The following is a 20369-nucleotide window of genomic DNA, read 5'->3' as shown; positions in this document are numbered from 1 at the left end:
TTTTGTTTAGTGTATTTATTCATAAGTAACAAAATTTTTTTATTAAAAAGTATTGCATAAATTCCTTTAAATTTGTTAAATAAATTTCATTATATGAATATACAACTCCTTTTTATTTTTATAATATCTCCGTAAAAATTACAATATTAATTATTAAATACCACTTTCATACTCAATTTAATTACTGTAATTATTATGTATTCATATATTATAATTATAAATCGGGGTAAAATTAAGGGAATAAGTGTTATTGTTGTTTTTGAAATACTCTACCAATTTCATTTTTTTCTATTTAATAATATCTATTTCAAACTTGCAAGTTGAGTTAAAAGTTATGGTAATAAATTCATTTTTTTTTTATTAAAACTTTCACTTTAAAGAACAAAAAGAAGTAGGTTCAAAATGATTACTTTTAACATATTAAAAATCAATAATAATTTGAAAATAATTAATTATAAAAATTATATAATATATAATTAAAATAATTACTAATCTGGATATAATTAAGGAAATAGGAGTTGATGTTGGGTTGGGTTGGTTACATTTTTAACTTTATAATGCTATAACTCATTGAAAAGTGTACGAATCAACACAATTTTTTTATGAGAAATAATATTTTTTAATAATCCCTTTTTCATTCGACATACTTTATCTTAATCAGGGTATTAATAAGGAACTAGCAGATCATGCAGCTTTTGTAATTATCCACCAATTTCATAGAATTAAACACTATCTACTGATTTGCATCGAAGCGTTTCTTATGATAGTGATTTTAATCACTGTCAGATTAAATCTATACTGGACCCAACTATGCAACGTCCCCACTATGCCGCGACTCCACTGTGCTGGGTTTTTTTTGATATAATTACGCACTCTGAAGTTGAAAAAAAAATGATAAAGATCGTAATATTTCAAATTATATTTGTTATTAATATTTCCATTTACCCCAAAACCAAATTTCCATTTACCCCAATTGATTTTTATTTTGTATTTTACAAAAAATATATAATTCCATAAAAAAAATGATATTAAACTAGTTTTAGGGCCGTATAGTAAATAAGTAAATATGAAATGACAATTTAGTTCAAACTGTACTGTTCTACTTATATTTTTGATGAAGATGCCCTTCTCAAAAGCCGTTGAGCAGAAAATATAATCTAAAATAATCATAAACACTTTTTCGAGTGATAACAATTTATACATATCCTCAAATTTTCCATATTTTTATCATTGCACACTATTATACCTTATGTGTACTGTGGTTATAATGATACCGAATTCTATAATCACTAATAATTTATTTTAAATAATATTTTTTTCCTTTTGCCCCAATTTCCATTTACCCCACTTGACCCTATTTATTTTCAATGTAATTTTTAATTTTCAATGAATTAAGTGGTTATTCATGAACCACTTAATTATATTGCAATAAATAATACTATTTTAATTTTTAACAAGTAAAATAATATCTACTTGAATTTTTATCATTCGCTGATTAAATTACTAAGGGTTTATTTTAAGTTCTAAACAAATGCAATCTATGTTTATCCAATAATATTACTTTATAGACACATTAGAAAAAAGAATAGAATAATAAAAATAACAAATAAAACTACAGAAAAATTTTGCATATTATAAATTTATAATATGCAGCATTTTTCCATAGGTATAAAGTATCGCTTTGCTGTGTAGACTGTTACTGATTACCCACCTTTTGGTTGAGCATTACAATAACGGATCACATAACTATTTTCTTGCATTTATTGCAAACTGCAAAATAGAAAATAATTATTAAATAAGACTGGACTGAAAATATATAAGATTCGATTTATATAAATGTTATACAAAATATATGGAATTTTCAAATAAACAAAATGATTTTATTTATAACGTTCTTTTAAGAAGAAGATATGGAAAAATCCTGTATTCTCATTATTACATCACCCCAAATAGAATTGGTAACTATATTCAAGAAATTCTAGATAATTTTTGTTTTAAATTGTTTTTATTCTGTTGACTTAATGTCATTTCTTTATATTAATTTTTTCACTAATTTTCTTCGTCTTTATACCACTTTCTTGGGGTCAGCCTATCTTATCCTAAACTTCCATTTGATAAGATCTCCACGTCAGCACATCTACGCACACATCAGCAGTCCTTATATTGCATTCAATAACATTCCTCCGTCTTTTTTTTTTTGATCTTCCTCTACTTTTTCATCCTTCATCATTCATTTCCATAATTGATCTTACAGCTTTCGATTCCTACCTCCTTATGACATGACCAAACTATCTAAGTCTATTTTCTCTTATTTTATCCACGATTGACGCTATACCTATATTCCCTTTTATATATTCGTTTCTTATCCTATCTTTTCTAGTGACTCCGAATCATACACGTCTTTTATTATAATAGTATACCTTTTTGGGATTCATTTTCTCATTAATGCCTACTTTAAAACTTCTCTTGGTACTCTATTATATTCTTTCTTCAAATCTATAAATACCATACGCAGCTTTTTCTTCTTTTCCCTATAATTTTCTATTAGTCGTCTCACACAAAAAACTGGCTCTATCATTGAATTTCAGGCAAAAAACCGAATTAGTTTTTTTGTTACTGACAATCTCATTCTATATATATCCTTTACCTTTAATATCGGCACTACAATATTCCATTATTCCTCATTCCTCTATTCTTAGACGTAGACACAAAAAGTAGTACACAAATTAACTAATGTTTTTGTCGACGAGTTCGTCGTTTAAGCTCTTTTCGGGTCCTCCCGTTGGATACACTGGTCAGCCTCAATCCCTCTAATTAGTGAACTACTAAAGGGGTAGAGTTTAGACCCGTCAGTACGGTTTAGCTCAAAAGTAGCAGACTGAAGGGTGGCTTCTAGTAAGTCACCAGCACAACTACCTTTTCACTATACCTACTAAAGGACGGTTAAGTCCAAAAACTTGCCAGCACGCACACTAATTATTAAGATTAACTAAAGGACCAGCAGTCCAACCTCGACTCTTGTTGCACACACACACACAATTTTAACAGCACGGTCAATATAAAATATTTAAGCTAAGTGCAGGTTTTTACAGAGGCGGAACTACATATGTGTAAAGGCGGGATTTTCCGCGGGCCTCGTTGTTAAAGGGGCCTCATAGCGAAATTTTTAATTATTTATCTTATTTAATAAAAAAATTAGTTCATTGTATTAATCATAGAAATATTAGATGCAATGCATTTTGTAACATTTCAAGTAAACAAAAACATGAGATATTGAAATATTATTATTCTAATATTCACCACGAAAACGAACCGATAAGGGTATAGACTATAGTATATTTTTAAACGTGTTTTGTGTTGTGTATATGCGTTATCTGATGTCAATACGAGAATTATTTATAAAAATATATTTTCTTATCGCTGTTAGGCGGCGATGCGTTACTCGAAATGTATTTTACTTGTTCAGTGGCGGAACTACGTTAACTTTGGTGATTATAAATTATCATTTTTAAGACGATCCTATTATTCGGCGACAGAGAAAATCAACGTCTTAGACGTCATTTGTAGTACTTAGGTAAATACTAAAATTAAACAATCTGATATTAAAACTAATGACTGAATATATTTTTTTACGTACTTACCGACAAGGTATAACATGTAATTATTTAAGTTTAAACATAGTATTAGTAGGTATAAAATAGTATCGTTATTTGTTTTTAATTTAATCTAATACATCATAAAACATTATAAAGTAGACTTAAGATTTAATCTAAAGAACTGATGTTATTATTGTCTATGTAATTTTTAATTTTTTAACCCGTCGTTGGTAAACTTATGTTACGGATCACGATTGCTAAACTGTGAGCACCGCGCTCACACGTTACTTTTTCCTTTATTATTAATTACTCGATCAACTCAAAAAATTGAATCATACATAGAAAAGTATCATTTTGCTCACTACCAATTGGTAAAATATTTTTTGTAAAATACTAGTATTTTTATTATTTATGCGACTGGTATTGTGAGTACCAGGCGCAGGTTCAGAAATGTCACTGCCCGATTCATTTTCAAAAAATTGGACGGGGTCAACACTTGGGTTGACATAAGTCTTCTAAAAACTGTTCTACAGTCTTCTCCAACAAAGATTAAACTTTATTGGCCATTATTTTGAAAAAAAATAAACGTAAGCAATTCAAAAAATATGAAATTGATAAACTGTGAAAGCGACGCTCACTTTATCGGTACAGTTAACTTTGCACACTGAAAACTTGAGGAAATACAGATAGCGGCTTTTTTTTTTTGTAATTATTGGTAAGCTTTTATTTGAAGGTAATAAGAGAATCAAGCAAAATAACAAACATTTATGTGACTGACGTTTAAAATGCTATTTGTGTGAGCGCCGCGCTCACATGTTTACCAATGACGGGTTAATTATTTTCAACATAATATTTGAAATTTCAATATTAAATTTATTCTGATATTTCATTTAAAATTCTAATTGCTTATACAAATAATATTAATAATAATATAAAATATAGAAAGAAAACGTATTGTTCTTGTGTTATAATTTTAGTGCACAACTTGACTTTGAGAATTTCGTTTTATAATGAATGGTCCGAATAAAAAAAGATTTGAGAGTGGAGCGAGTAAACGAAAACGTAAAGCAGAAGAAGAGCAAAAGATTAAATTGTTGCCGTCTGTTTCAAAGTACTTTATCAAAAATTCGGAAATTGAACCATCTTTTTCTACAAACTCTTTTTCAGCCAATGTAACACAAAATATGCCATCAAGTCCCTTACCTTCTTCTTCAGTCACCACTATTGCACATGAAACATCATCTAGTTTCTCACCTTTATCGACCAACGAATTTTTAGGTAAAATACCATCCAGCTCTTCATCTTCGTCCCCAAGTAACAATATATCAGATTTAAATTTTTTTACTAAGCTTCTGATGTTACCAAACCCTACTGATATTGGTCATTTTAGCCATCTAAATCAGTTGCCTGACGCAGCAAAAAAATTTATTGTTGAATATGGACCATGCCAACCTAAAGGACCATTCTATAGATATTCAGATAATCGTGTATCTAATTTATCGTTCAATGAGAAATATTATTATTCTGGGTCATCAATGTCTGGTGGAAAGACAATTAGACTATGGTTGAGTTATTCGATTATTCGTCAAGTTGCATATTGCCAGCCATGTACTCTGTTCGGGAATAGATTAAAAAATAAACAAACGTCATGGATTGACGGATTTGATGACTGGGATCACATAACGATTGCTATGAACCGTCATGAAAGTTCTACATTTCATCTTGTGTCATGTAAAGCTTATAATATGTATCATAAAAATTTAAGTATAGACTGTCAAATAAAAAAGCAAGACGCTTCTGAATCTGAATATTGGACCGCAGTTTTGACACGTATAATAGATATATCGATCACATTAGGTGGCCAAAATTTGTCTTTCAGAGGCCATAGAGAAGATGCTAACTTCAAAAATAATGGAAATTTTATGGCTTTAATAAGACTTCTAGCCAAATATGATCCAATATTGGCAACACTTCTAGAGAAGCCAAAGGGAAGCATAAAATATCTTAGCCACCAAATTCAAAATCAAATAATTGCATTAATAGAAAGTGAAATAAAGAAAAATATAATATCTGATGTTACCTCCGGGCCATTTTTTTTCCTTAATTCTAGATTCAACACAAGATATAAGCAAGGTTGACCAAGTTTCTACGATATATCGGTATGTACATATAGAAAAAAATGAACTTGGAATTCCTAAAAGTATTGAAATAAAAGAAGATTTCATAGGTTTTTCTGAAGCAGAAGGAAGTACAGGTGAAGCAATAGAAGAACAAACAGTTAAAACATTTACAGATAATGGTCTTGATATTGGTAAATTTAGAGGAATTGGATTAGACGGAGCAGCAAGTATGAGTGGTAAACATAATGGCTTGCAGGCTCGACTTCGGAAACGACAGAAAAAAGCAAAATATGTTCATTGTGCATCGCATAATTTAAATTTGGTGATAAACGATTCTGTGAAAGATATTACGGAAATCAGACAATTTTTTGAGATGTTAGAAACTCTATATACTTTTTTCGGAAACAGTATACTTCGATGGGCAAAATTGAAAAAAGAAAGCTGTGAAATTTCTAGATCACTCAAAAGGCTGTGCCCAACACGATGGTCGTCTAGAACTGATTGTTTGATATCACTCAACCATATGTACCCAGATGTTATGAAAGTTTTAAACAACATTACGTTGACCGGGCGTAATAAGGATGAACAAAACAATGCCTCCACACTCAAAAAATATTTCGAAAGTTATGAAACAATTATTTTAATTCTATTGATGTATAAAATATTGTCAAAAATTAATTTAGCATCTAAAATACTTCAATCGCCTGGAGCTGATATTGGCAAAGCTGTTGATTTGATAAAAAGCACATTGGAAAATATGGGGAAAATTCGCGATAACTTTAACATTTTAATAGAAGAAGCTAATTCTAAAGCATTACAATGGAATGTAACGCCCGAGTTTTCTTGCATACGAACGAGAAAAGTAAAAAAATTTTATGGTGAGCTATGTCAAGATAAACGTCTTTCAGAAGGAAACCATTATTTTAAAACTCAAGTTTTATATCGATGTATTGATACTGTTGTTACACAATTGAAAACAAGATTTGTAGGCCTTAGTGAAATAAATGATTTATTTAGTTGTATTTTACGACCAACTGTAATATCTGATGAAGAGATCGGTAAGAGTGCAAAAAAGTTGGCAGAGGCATTTGAGGACTTTAATCCAGCAGAACTTACAACACAAATCGAATCATTTAAATTTCTGTTTGCTTCTGAGCTTAAATCTTGTCGCAGCGTTTTTGATATGACTAAATTACTAATAATTGATAATAATAATTTAATTACTAGTTTCCCAGATTTGTTAACAGCATTTTATTTGTTCCTTACATTACCGGTTACTGTGGCAAGCGCAGAGAGGACATTCTCAAAACTTAAATTAATAAAGAATTATCTCAGGAGCACCATGTGCCAAACACGGCTCAGTGGCCTTGCAATGATTTCAATTGAAAATGAACGGGCTAAAAAATTGAATTTGTCGTCATTAGTTAAGTTATTTTCTCAAGATCGTAGCAGAAAAAAAAGTTTTCAAGTATAAGTATATTCATATTTGTAATTTTTTAATTCAATTTATAATTCAATAAGTTCTTAATAAACTATACAGTATACATAATTTAATTACATAATTATATACACATTTTTAAATGTGTATAAACTAAAATCCCTATGTCAGCTGAATTTGGTTACAGATATAATAGGGCCTCCGAAAAATTGTATTCACGGGCCTCAGTAAACGTAGTTCCGCCACTGGGTTTTTAAATAGTTTTTTAATTTAAGAAACATAATAAACACAAAATCAAAGTTTAATATAAAAATGTAACACAAAATAAATTAAATCGTACAAAATACAAAGTTATTCATATCTAACATCCTGACCCGTAACTCGACGTTTCTTCGTCAAAATGTCCAGGTTCTTTATACTTTTCATGTTTGCCTTTTATATTCTTTTTCCCACCATTATTAATTTGGTTACCCTGCATTTCCCTTTTACATGACATTATTATATTGCTTAAGAATTCAAAAATTGCTTATTACTGTTGTACATTTTATATAATACTAAAATCGACGTTATTCAATACTTCCTCAGCTATTTACTACACTCCCCTATGTTACAAAAAAAAATATGCCCTCATATTTTTGGAAAATTAACTTTGGTTAATTACAATACTAAATGAATGTAAGGAAAAAGATAGATTAATATATTTTGTGTCAGTTTCCTTTTAGAAATTTTTTGTAAGAAAAGTTTTGTACTCCGTGTTTGTTTCGACAGATAAAGAAATCTGTTTCCTTAAGGCTTAACATATTACTATTTTTGTAACATATCCCTAACATTTGTTTAAAATAAAGTTCCCTTGTTTTTAGGTTTGTTAATGTCAGATAAAATGTTTTTCTTTTATCTTTACCTTCTGTTGCAGAAATGTTAAGAACTGTAACCTCTATCTTAAGTCTTTTTAAAATTTCACCGTCCATATTTCTGAATAGATAAGACTTATAGAATCGTTAATTTTAAAATGTAAAGTTATATGTTGGTATAATTTCCAATCTGCAAAGCTCTCACGATGTCAACAAAAATCGGCGGGAGGGTTTGTTTAAAATTAGTTCAAATAACGACTCTCAGAAATTTTAAAATAACAAAATCCGACTTGAGAACGGCAAAAAATTTCCCTGCGATTTGAAAAATCATTTAGTAGGGTTTATACATTACAACATGGAGTAAATATTTATTAAACCAATAATCAACATAAACTATAATGGACAACGGGCAACGAAAATATTAAATGTTATTCACATATACACGCGCATAGTCTTAGAAACAATATTAATAAAAAATTTGAGTTTTCTTTTGTAAAACAAAATATTATAACATGACATGTTATTACATTTGAAAACAAATAAACACAACTCTTGTCCTACCATTGTCAACACTGATAGCTTTATTATTTAAGCGCTTGCGCATGTGCATTAGCGTAGTTTGAGTTATTAATTTTATAACTAAATTAATTTTTTTCTATTAAACTCTTAATTTAAATAAGAATTTATGATTTCTATATAAAATTTATAATTATCCGTTAATTAGAACTTATGTCAAATATAAAAAAAAAATCAAATCAGTTTAGATTTGTAAACTGATTAATTAAGTAGAGTTAGTTTGTTATTTTGTGTAATCATTCTTTATTATCAACGATTTATCAATGTAGTCCTTGTGTATTAAAAAATTTAATTTGTGTTGAAATACACTTAAGTTAATTTGTTAATTTATCAAATAACTCATTAATTGTTAAATTAAATCATAACTTTCATTAAAAATATCATAATGGAAGATAATTATGAGACTGAAGGTAATTTTTTCATTATAAGATTAATATAATTATTTGTAACCATAATAATAGATAAAACTAATTTTTGATGTAATAACATAGATACTTTAAAATAAAATAATATGTAAAATGTTGGATGATTATTCTTAAGATTGTATTATGCTGTTTCTTGTTATAGAATAATAAATCTTACTTAAAAAAAAATGTCAAAAAACTTGGAACATGTATTATTAAATGTTAAATATTTATCACTTAAGAATTCTTACCTTGATATTTTAATTTATCCACAAATTGAATATTAGTATATAATACAAATGTTTTAATCTATATATTATTTATTAATGTTATTTTTATTTTTAGGGTATGACAATGATTATCAACCAAAAGCTAAAGGGAGTATTTTGACGAGAAAGAACAATACATTACCTGTATGGGGTTCGGAACGTACTATGAATTTAAATTCACTGATATTAACTAATATACAATCTTCTCATTATTTTAAAGGTAATCATCTTAAATCTTAATGTTTAACTGATTTATAAAACATAAGGAACCTATTAATCTGATATGTCTGGTTATGATCTTTTATATATTAAAATAAAATAAATGTTTAATAATCATCTTCTGTTATATATTTTTTAGTTAATTTGTATGAACTTAAAACCTATCATGAAGTTATAGATGAAATTTATTATAAAGTTCAGCACCTTGAGCCATGGGAGAAAGGAAGTCGAAAAACTGCAGGACAAACAGGAATGTGTGGCGGTGTTAGTATCAATTCATTTTTGTTCTAGTGATGTATTGAATTTATCTTTATTTATTTTGTAAGAGTAAACATAAAAAATATTTTTGATTGTAGGTGCGAGGTGTTGGAGCTGGAGGAATAGTATCAACAGCATTTTGTCTACTTTATAAACTTTATACTTTAAAGTTGACTCGCAAGCAAGTAACTGGTTTAATTACTCATTGTGATTCACCTTATATTCGTGGTTTAGGTTTTATGTATATAAGGTAATTTATATTATTTAATCCAAAATAAGATGTTTAATTTACTAAAATAATCATTTTAAATATTTAAACCATTATTTTTTAATCTTTTTACTTTATGGTTTTAATTATTTAGGTACACTCAACCTCCTGGCGATCTGTGGGACTGGTATGAATCATTTTTAGATGATGAAGAAGTATTTATTTATTATATTTATGTAGCTTTAAATAGAAATTTATTATTTAATAATAAGTTTCATCATTTTATTTTTACTTTAGGAAATAGATGTAAGAGCTGGCGGTGGTCAAACAATGACTATAGGGAATATGTTAAAAAGCTTTTTGTTCAAACTAGAATGGTATTCAACATTATTTCCAAGAATACCTGTGCCTATCCAGGTAGGTATGTCGGAAAAAAAAATTTCAACAGAAATAATTTAATAAGTCCCACTCTGTAAATTAAAAACAAATGAATTAATTAATTAATCTTTTTAATTTGATTGTTGAATATTATAATATTAAATTTTAAATCTTAACTAAATATTAATTCATATAATTTTTTTTTTCTATTATATATTGAGTTCTTGTTTAATATTATTGGGAATTTAAAAATTTGCCATACAATTTTTTTATAAAATATTTTATTGTATAGGGTAATATTTATTACCCTTCTCCTTAAAATGATTAAAACTAAAGAATTTAGATATTTAAAAAACAATGACTTATTATTTAGGTATTTTCATGCTTTTAATTTTGTCATTATAGCATAATTTTTTTTTTTTATATAAGTTTTATTAAATTTTAGCAACAAATGGAAAAAAAAATGAATGAGAGATACCCTAAAATTGCAGATGAAGTACCCCGAAGAAATTCTGATAGAAATTATAGGTAAAAGCCAACTATTTATAAACATTTTAAAGAGTTTAATAATTAAAAAAAATAATAATTAATCTTCAGTAGCTAAACATTTATTGACATATAACTTAATATTAAAACTATAAAGCTCAAACTGCAAATAAAATAAAAATAATTAAAATAATTGGGTATATAGATTGCAAAATTTGTTATTAAAACTTGCATAAACTTACAAAAATTTGTCAAAATCAAATGGATGATAATATTACAAGGAATATATATAGCGTGATTGGTTTATCATAAACCACTAATTACTCTCAAAATAAATACAATATTGAATAAAAAAAAATGGTTTTTTTTTTTTATCAACTAATCAAGACTTTTTAAAATCATTCTTTATAAATTAAAGGGGTGTCAATTTTATTTTTTTAAATGACGAAATGTATATTTAATTGGCTTATAAAACAGAAAATAATCTAATTAAAAAAATGACTGGTTGATAACAACTTTTGGACCAGTACTTTGGAAGTTATTCTCATTTTTATACATAAGCGAGACAATGATGATGGCCAAAAAATGACTAGTGATGAAAATAACAGCACAAATTGTTTATAACTTGTGAAATACTGGCCTAAAAGTTGTTATCAACTAAATTGATTCTAAAAAGTATTCAAGAAATACATGTAACTAAAGAAATCAACATTTTTTTCCTAATATTTCTTTTGAGAATAATCAAATGGTTTATTATAAACACTATGACATACACTCAGTATAGAGTGTATTTTTCAGAAGAGGTGCCATTATTTGTTTAACGCTGATGATAATTATTTGGTTATCTAAATATGTAATTATGGTTTTTGATCAGAATATTTTTGTGGTTTTTAGATTTTTGTATTATTAATATTACTTAATTTTTGTTAATATTTATTTATTTATTTGTTGATTCATTAACTTCATAAAATAATTATTGTTTTGTATTTTGATCAAATGGAACCAAAAAGCAAGTACTTGAAAATTTCATAATACAATGACATCGTGGTGGTATTTGACGGAAACAAAAAAGTCATAAAAAACAATGGCGTCTGATTTATTTATTTTTATATTATATTTACATGATACCAGTATCCATAATCATTGTAACTATAATGAAATATTAGGAATACTTACTAATTTACTTTACCATAAAAAGTATTTTAATACATATTTTAAAAATTGATTTGTGGGAAGCTAATTCTTCAACTAAGAGGTATATGTACCAAGAATTTAAGAATTGGATTTAAACATTTTTCGGAGTAACATTTTTTTTTTTTTTTGGCTTGTAAAATTAATTTTACTTGAGTCCCTAGGGAAAAATTAAAATCGTACCCTGCTTAACAATGTATTTTTCTTAGCATCCGAGGAAAGAGGAACTACACCGCAACTTTTACAATAGCTAAATCTTGATATATGTTAATTAGTGAAGTATTTTGTTTTTGGGTGAAATTTTATTTTTGGTAAGTTACAACTTTTTTGTTGGTAACTTTTGTTCTAAAATAAACAAAACTAAATATTCATCTAGCTGGATGTAGTTATATATTTATGTTTTACTTGATTTAATTTGTTTAGCAAGGTAAAAGTACACCATTATGGAAGAAAATGAAAAAAATAATTTCTTCTTTTGATGAGGTTATCAAAATTTAAATAAATGTAGTTATTTTATTTATTAGTACTAGCAACTTAATTATTTTAATAAAAGTAGGCTATAATATATTTTAATTTAGTTTTTTGCATCTTGTTATTTCCATTACAAAAAACCACTTAACTTGACAATTGGAGAATTCTATTTTTTTTTTAAATATATAATACATAAAAAATATACAGAATAATCAATTTTGTGTTAGACACTCTACTTTCAAAAACTATTGACAATTTTTAATTTTAAAAACTACATAATATGTACTCAAATAATTTTTTCCTTAAAGGGATAAAAAATAAAAACCTTCATTTCAATTTTCTTAAATAGGAATTTTTCTCAATAAATTTTAGAAATAAATAGAGAAAAAAATTACAGAGTTTTATTTCTTTTAGTTTTTTTTTATTCTATCAATCTGATCATCTGTTACAGAATGACAAAGGTTTGTAATATGAGATCAATTTGCTAATGATATTTTATTATTTAAAATAATAGTAGTCTTTATTTTTTCATTTTATCACATAAATTAGTATTAATTGTCAAATATATCATCTAACTTACAGAAATATTATCATTAATAATCGTATATACTTATATTCACCACAAGTTTACTATCATATTGTCGGTCATTATCATAGAAAATTTTTATTGGTAACTATCTTGAAAAATAATTAATGGTCTATTAAAATAGATTATTGCTGCCTATGGCATTTATAAACCAAATTAATGATCAATTTTTATTTTAAACTAAAATTTTTAAGCAATATTAAAACTAATGGTTAATTGAATAAAAAAAAAATTATAAGAACAGAATTGTTTGTAATTTTTTCTCTATCTTATTATCAAGTGGAAAAAAAAGAATAATTTAATAAAACTAAGATTAAGTTTTTTATCTTTGAAGGGATGAAAAATAAACTATTGAGCATTACCTTCTAAATACTCGGTCAGTTGACTGTCCACTTTTCAGTAGTAGGTACTTATAATATATAGGGTATTTAGTAAGTAAAGAAATGGGTAAATTATTATTTAAAAAAATGAAAGCAATTGAAACCCGTTTCCTTAATTATTTAACACGCTATATAATGTATTACATAATTTAAACCAAATAATTCTTATTACAAAAGTTAAAATGTTTCAGAGAAAATGAATATCTTATCCAAAATTGATCATTCTTTATAATTACTAATTTTTAACTAAAAATGTTATGCTTTGAGTAAAGGGTCTAAATAGGTAAATTTATAAAATTAGTTTAATTATACTTGAGCCCATCAAAATCATAGATTTCAAAAGAGCAAACTATTTAATTAGTGAATCACAAATAATAAAGAAAATGGCAAACTTATAATAAAAAGAAAAAGTTGTTGGTGTTAATTTATAATTGTTAAAACATGTGTAACATTATTAAAAATAAGTTTAATAATAAATAAATATTTTCTAGCCGTGGCATGGATGACTATAGAAATAGAGATTACCCTGATACAGTAAGATCAAGAGAAAGAGGTGACCGTAATGATCGTAAAGATAGATCCCATAGAGAGAGTCGTGATAAAGACTATGAACGTAAATCAAGTTATAAGAGTTCAAGAGAACGGTATATTTCATTTATTAAATATTAATTATTAATGTCATTTAAATTATCATTAGACTTTGTTCTAAACAAAATTAATTTGTAGGTCACCATATTCGAGTCGTAAAGACAGCTACAGAAGGAGGTAAATTTTTATTAACATTATTAATTATTGCAAAAATATTAATTTATATCAAACATAATAAATAATATATATATTTTTATAAAATTAACTTAAAATAAAACAGTTGAATAATTTAATTATGCTATTTTTTAGCTATTCTAGAAGTCCAAAACGTGGTAGTAGTAGTAAACGTGATCGAGATGGATATAGGTATGTATTTAACTGTTGCAATTAAAAATATTTTAGTATAATATTGTAATATAATAACATATATTTTACATAATTTTACTTATTCTTAAACATATATATTTACAGGTCGAGATCAAGATACTAACTCTAAGAATTAAAATTGACAAATTTACATTGTTTACAATGTAAAACTTTAATTATAAGTTGTATATACTTCAAAAATAATTTTTTTAAAAAATATAAATTTTAGACAAATATAAATGCATACTTCGTCATTCATTAAAACTTTGTTTCCATGAACTATAATGATTAGTATTTTGTTTTTGTTCATCAATTTTAGTTTTAATTATTGGATGGAACTGTGATTTTTGTTTTAAAAAGCTTGTTATTTTTTCCCATATACTTTCATCCTTTTGTCTTTGTTCTACTTTAAAATGATCTTTATTTTTGCATTTAAAATATTGATCTGTAATGTTGTAAATAGTGTCCTTATCATAAAGAGGAATCCAATAAGGTTTATCAGCTTGAATTATTGAGTCAATTACGTATTTATTTAGTAAACCATTGACATTACGGCTGTACATAAAATCAATATGATTAAACTTTTCATAATTAATTAAATGAATTCCCAATCGATGTGGCAGGCGAGTGTATAATTCCATAACATCCTATTAAAAAAAAATTAATATAACAGTTTTGTTGCCAATTCATCATGATTATGAATAGAAGTACTGAAAGAAACTATGAGATATGCTGGCTTAAGTTATTTTATAAATTTTGTTTATTAACATAGGTAACTAGTTTAACCTGTTTAAATTTACACAATGTTCATCATAACTTTTTTAATTGATATATTTCTTATTACAAAAATTAACAGAAGTTTGGTTATTGATAAATAGTACCTATTGGAGATCTATTTTTTTAATTTAGTTTAAAATTGAATATCATCGTAATAGTAATATATGAGGTAAAACTGAAGTAGATTTAATTACTTAAATCGTTTTACAATAAAATATTTATAGATTATTCCAAAAGCTTTTTTTTATTTAATAGTTTATCGATGAAGATAAAGTGCCGAATAGTTAAATTAGTAATTACACTTTCATTAATTACTTTTTATTAAATTATTAAGCTAATGAACTTTACTTACCTTAGGATCTGAAAGGTAATCATTTTTTGAGTAATAAAAGTATGTCGGGGCTATAACATTGCTTAAATTGTAAATTGGTGGATGTGTACAATTGTAAATTATAATATTATTTTCAATTCCGTAATCGTATTGTTGAAAGTTTCCTGTACAAATTTTAATTATGAATTACGTCTTTAAGATTGAATTTATACAATTTTATAGATACCAGAAATTATTTCTTGTGCAAAATGCATTAATGTTTTTGCTGATGAACCAGCTGGATTATGAGCTAATATGACTGGCAAGAGAGACTAAAAACAATAGTTGTACATAATATATACAAAAACGTGTTAAGCAATTTTAAACATTAAGTAATATAAAAACCAATACACTTTCGCTAATCTTAGAAATCTAATAGTATAGGATTTATATAAAACTATATTAACTTAAATAAAAAGTGTAATATTTTGTACAAATTATACTTATTAACTATAATTTTTATGTTATGGACCCGAAACGCCCTATATGCCGTTAGCGTAAGTTCACCTTTAATTTTTCTCCCTTTAAAAAAACAATTATTATAGAACAATGCAAATAATAATTTTGCTAAATTTCTGTGTAGCCCCTTTTAACCTCCATTCTACGTTTATAATGCCAACCTAAATACACTTAAAAAAAAAAAAAACACTTACAGCATTAAATTGTACTGGATCATCTCCAAATAATTTATATACAAGATATTTTTTACATAACATTGCTTCTGTAGCTGCATTTTCTCCACATAAATACTTATTGACCAACTTACTGACAGTATTTTGTGGTAAGAATGCTCCATTAGAAATCCAACTTGCCACTTTCTGAATATGATTAGTAAATTAGCTTACTCTCAAAGAACTAAATAACAAAGGCGTAATAACAAATTGGAACTTTCCAGGAATTTCAAAAAAAAAAAAAATGTTATTTTCAAAATATAATTATTTTTTCTTTGATTCATAAGTGCAACTAGAATACAAATTTGAGGGTACTATATTAATTTTTCACTCGCACTAAAAATATTTTAATATAAAATATTTAAAAATTTTGGGAGCTTATTATTTAACTGTTGAGGCTAAATCCCCTTTAGTTTGGAGGGTTGAAGGATCATTTAATATTCATCTTTCCCAAAATTATGCTAGTGTTAAAATTATAAAAAGAGAAAAACAACTCAATTTTATATTTACATTTATCTGATCCGCATAAGGCACTAAAGAAAATAACATCGATTTCATGTTTTTGACATAAGCTATTGGTGCTAAACTGACTTGCATTCTTATTTTGTCATTGTATTCTGGTAGAGTAGAACACATAACAAAAAATACACAAGTGCCCATTGAGTGTCCTATGTAGATTAACTGACTTTGATTTGTATAGTTCAGTATATAATCAATTGTTGCTGGTAAATCATAATAACCAATTTCATGAAAACTAAAAACTAATAAAATTAGTTTAACGAAAAATAGGCTATCATAAAAAATATTAATATATTATCTTATTTGACTGTCTTATTTGTTGCACATTTTGATATGTAGAAGGGTTAACATTTTTTTATCGACTGAATAACTTTAAAAAAAATTTTTTTATCATTCTCAAATTTTGAAAAATGATAGGCTAAAACAATAAAATATTTCCGGGGGTTTTCCTTGCAATCCCACTTAAGGTATCTCTGGTTATTGTAATAAATAAGGGAAGTGCGGGTAATAAGGTCTAGTTTGTATACGGACTAACTAGGCCTTATTACACGTACCTACCATACTTACATCTATCACTCGTTTCTAAATTATACGACAAGCTATTGGCAACTATAATTTTATCTTTACTTTTATTATCTCCTTAAAATTGAATACAATTATGAGGAGTAACAATTGAGATCTTATTGATTATTTATACTGCCATAGTTATTTTATAAATCCTAATAGATTTATTTGTTTTACCTATAGTTCCAGAATTTTTCATTTTCTGGATCAATACTAACGTGAGAACGAGAATATGTGTTTCCTCTAGAATTTCCTAGCCACACATCAAAACCTTGATCAGAAAGTTGATAAGCTATAAAAATTCAATTAAAAAATTAATAAATAAAATGAAATATTAGATATTTTCTAATTTTTACCAACCCAGAGAATTTTTTGGTCCACTAATCACCCAATCGGCAGAACTGGCTAATACCCCATGTTGTAAGTATATTGGATACTTCCTAATATTGTTATTGTTGGGTATCCTATGGACTTCTAATAAATAACCATCTTCTGTATTAATAATATGGGCTTCAGATGCATAACCATGGCGTTTAATAATTTTTGGCTAAATAATGAATATATACATATATATTTGTATGGCAAAAGTATTAGGGTATAACATGTTAAGCATAATAGGTACGCGTTAGGCATAAATGTTTGGGAGGTCTAACTTAATTTTTCCTTTCCTTAAAAATATTTCTATAACAAAATACATGTAATTATCATAATTTATGGAGGGCTTTGACAGAATTTTTAAGTCTCGACCCTCAGATTGCATCCATGCACGTTTTCCAACAGTGATCCAAAGAGTGCTAGGAGCAACAGCTTCTTTATAAATGTTGGTCAGTTCTTAAATTACATTAAAAACGCATTTTATCAAAATAGATATCTAACTAATTTCTTTTTAAATATCGGGAGGATATTTTCTAACTCAGTTAAATAGTAAATTACTGAACATTTCAATTTTTATTTTCTGCAGAATAATTATGGAGAATAAAAAAAAAATGAGAATACGACTACCTCAAAATTATTATGAAAAATTAAACAAGTTTAATATAAAAAAAAATTATTTTTAATTTTATAAAGGTACACAATTAAAAAATTTGCCAAAAATGTTATTACATACTTACCACGCTCAATGAAGCATCTGGAATATAAGTGCATTTATATAATTCTAAAGTGTTCAAGAAAGAAATTGAAAAATAATAAATAAATTTTGGAAATAAAGTCATTTCTATCACACTTGTATTTGTTTACTATTATAATTGAGAATACTTTTCTGTTATAACATGACGTTCGATAACTGTAGGTAACTGTCAAAGTAGATCATATTTATACACAGTAATTATAACTATTACAGACAAATGACCCAGACCATTGTGTAACTATAATATGAGTTGAACCATGTACATTAGCTGATATGTACAAATACATCACATAATATTTAAACATATTTTGTTTTAATTTATATGATTCATATATTTTAATTTAATTTAATGATAATCTTATGACCTAATAATGTACTATATAGGATGAGTTACAAAAATATAACAAATCCATTGATTTTATTATATATTAAAAATTATTTCAAAACTTTTGTACAATAATAATTTTTCTGTAATTTTTTCAAACCAATTTTTGAATTTTGGGACTGCATCAAAAGCTTTTTTTTTTTATTATTTGCCTCTATTAAAAATAACTGTGAGGTTCTGTTACTGGACGGTTTACTCATCATTATGTTCATGTCATTTTAATTAAATATGTGATTATCATTATTACTTGTTATTTTATTTATCAATAGGTTGTAATATTTTTTTATATAATAAAATAAATAAATAAAAAATATCATACAATTTATTATTATTATTTTTTAATTTTAAAATAAACATTTTCTTACAAAAGTTTTAAAGCACCAATATAACTTAAGCATTAGTTCTTAATAAGTTAAAAGTATTTTAATCTATAAAAAGTGGTATAATGGATTTGTGATATTTTCGTGGCTCGCTCTGTATATGCGATATTTTATAAAATAATACTTTTAAAATGATCAAATATTAGGTTTTTACTATAACTTATTGTTATAATAATATTTAAATTAAAACGATAAATGAATGAATGATGATAACAAAATAAATGACTTATAGACATCAGTCTGAATCACCATCAATGGTTTTTGTTTGAATGTATATGTGTACATGTATCTATAATAATAACTATGAAAACAATTTTTAAAAACAATTAATGTACATTATTATTATTTTAGTAAATTTCAGAATATATGATATTTTTTTTACTAAGTAAAATATCTCCTACATATATAGTGGAACTTCGATTAACCGTCAATCGTTTATCCGTTATCAAAATTTAAAGACATATCTAAACCATAATCAGTGTAGAGTCATGAATAATTCATTAGACCCGTGTGAATGTATTTGTACAATTAAATATCTTTTTTTTGTTTTTCACAATTTTTAGATAAGCAATGATTAAAAAGATGGTCATAATTATGGTGATCGCAGTAGATACAGCTAAGTCACTTCAACCCTTTGATAGAAGTTTTAAGTACAACTCCGTTTTCACTTTAATAACACAACATTTTTGTAAATATTTTTTAAATAACTATTCATAACTTATATTTCGATTTTAGTTTCTTTATATATATATAATTATCTGAAATTTTGGATGATATCAATAATTTTAGATTAGTTAACTTTTCGTATATACTTAATACAAATTTAAGTAGATCACAAGAAACAAATAAAAATTTGAAGGTTAAATTTTATTTGTGTCATAAACCAAATTAGAATTTAAACATTTGAAAATATAGTAATTTACGTTAAGCTTAAAATTATAAATCATAACTAAGGATATTAAATTAAGTATGGTAATTATAATTATAATACACACATACTTCATTGTTACTATTAATGTATGAAAAACACTAATATTAGATACATGTCGGTATTTATGTTACAGTATGGCCTATTTTTGATATTTTTCTTGTTACACATTTTTTTGTATAGGCAGATAATTTTAACCAGATGGTCTTCTTAAGGATGCGTTAAGTTATTATAATTACTCTTCATATAATCATTATAGTT

The 20369-nt window shown here is 25.9% G+C and overlaps 3 protein-coding genes across 9 annotated transcripts; 2 read left to right on the top strand and 1 right to left on the bottom strand.

The window, feature by feature from the left end:
• Window positions 1–3095: 3095 nt before the first annotated feature.
• On the top strand, window positions 3096–14671 carry LOC126897847 (pre-mRNA-splicing factor 38B). Of its 7 annotated transcripts, none has more exons than XM_050671786.1 (11): window positions 3227–3574; window positions 9331–9474; window positions 9613–9737; window positions 9830–9981; window positions 10094–10154; window positions 10237–10356; window positions 10763–10845; window positions 13923–14075; window positions 14158–14196; window positions 14329–14385; window positions 14491–14671. In XM_050671786.1, the coding sequence occupies exons 2-11, from the start codon at window positions 9420–9422 to the stop codon at window positions 14507–14509; spliced, it is 864 nt and encodes a 287-aa protein (XP_050527743.1). In that variant the 5' UTR covers window positions 3227–3574; window positions 9331–9419; the 3' UTR covers window positions 14510–14671. The 7 variants fall into 7 exon arrangements, 5 of the variants coding, with proteins under 5 accessions (XP_050527728.1, XP_050527743.1, XP_050527753.1 ...); XM_050671796.1 differs by having other exon boundaries at window positions 3228–3574; window positions 9613–9768; XM_050671778.1 differs by lacking the exon at window positions 3227–3574 and adding an exon at window positions 8771–8991.
• Window positions 4781–5651, top strand: LOC126895472 (zinc finger MYM-type protein 5-like). The gene is made up of 2 exons (XM_050667367.1): window positions 4781–5560; window positions 5640–5651. Exons 1-2 carry the CDS (start codon window positions 4781–4783, stop codon window positions 5649–5651), a joined length of 792 nt encoding a protein of 263 aa, XP_050523324.1.
• LOC126897879 (lipase 3-like) lies at window positions 13946–18688 on the bottom strand. Its single transcript, XM_050671824.1, has 8 exons — window positions 18399–18688; window positions 17647–17833; window positions 17464–17578; window positions 16714–16957; window positions 16186–16350; window positions 15720–15804; window positions 15515–15657; window positions 13946–15032 (listed from the first exon to the last, which is right to left on the bottom strand). Exons 1-8 carry the CDS (start codon window positions 18498–18500, stop codon window positions 14637–14639), a joined length of 1437 nt encoding a protein of 478 aa, XP_050527781.1. The 5' UTR covers window positions 18501–18688; the 3' UTR covers window positions 13946–14636.
• Between the last annotated feature and the right edge of the window lie 1681 nt (window positions 18689–20369).

Source organism: Daktulosphaira vitifoliae, unplaced genomic scaffold (genome assembly GCF_025091365.1).
Source record: "Daktulosphaira vitifoliae isolate Bord-2020 unplaced genomic scaffold, ASM2509136v1 Scaffold_1, whole genome shotgun sequence".
Taxonomy (NCBI): domain Eukaryota; kingdom Metazoa; phylum Arthropoda; class Insecta; order Hemiptera; family Phylloxeridae; genus Daktulosphaira; species Daktulosphaira vitifoliae.
The sequence above is the reverse complement of the archived record's forward strand: the minus strand, read 5'-3'. Positions and strand labels throughout refer to the sequence as shown.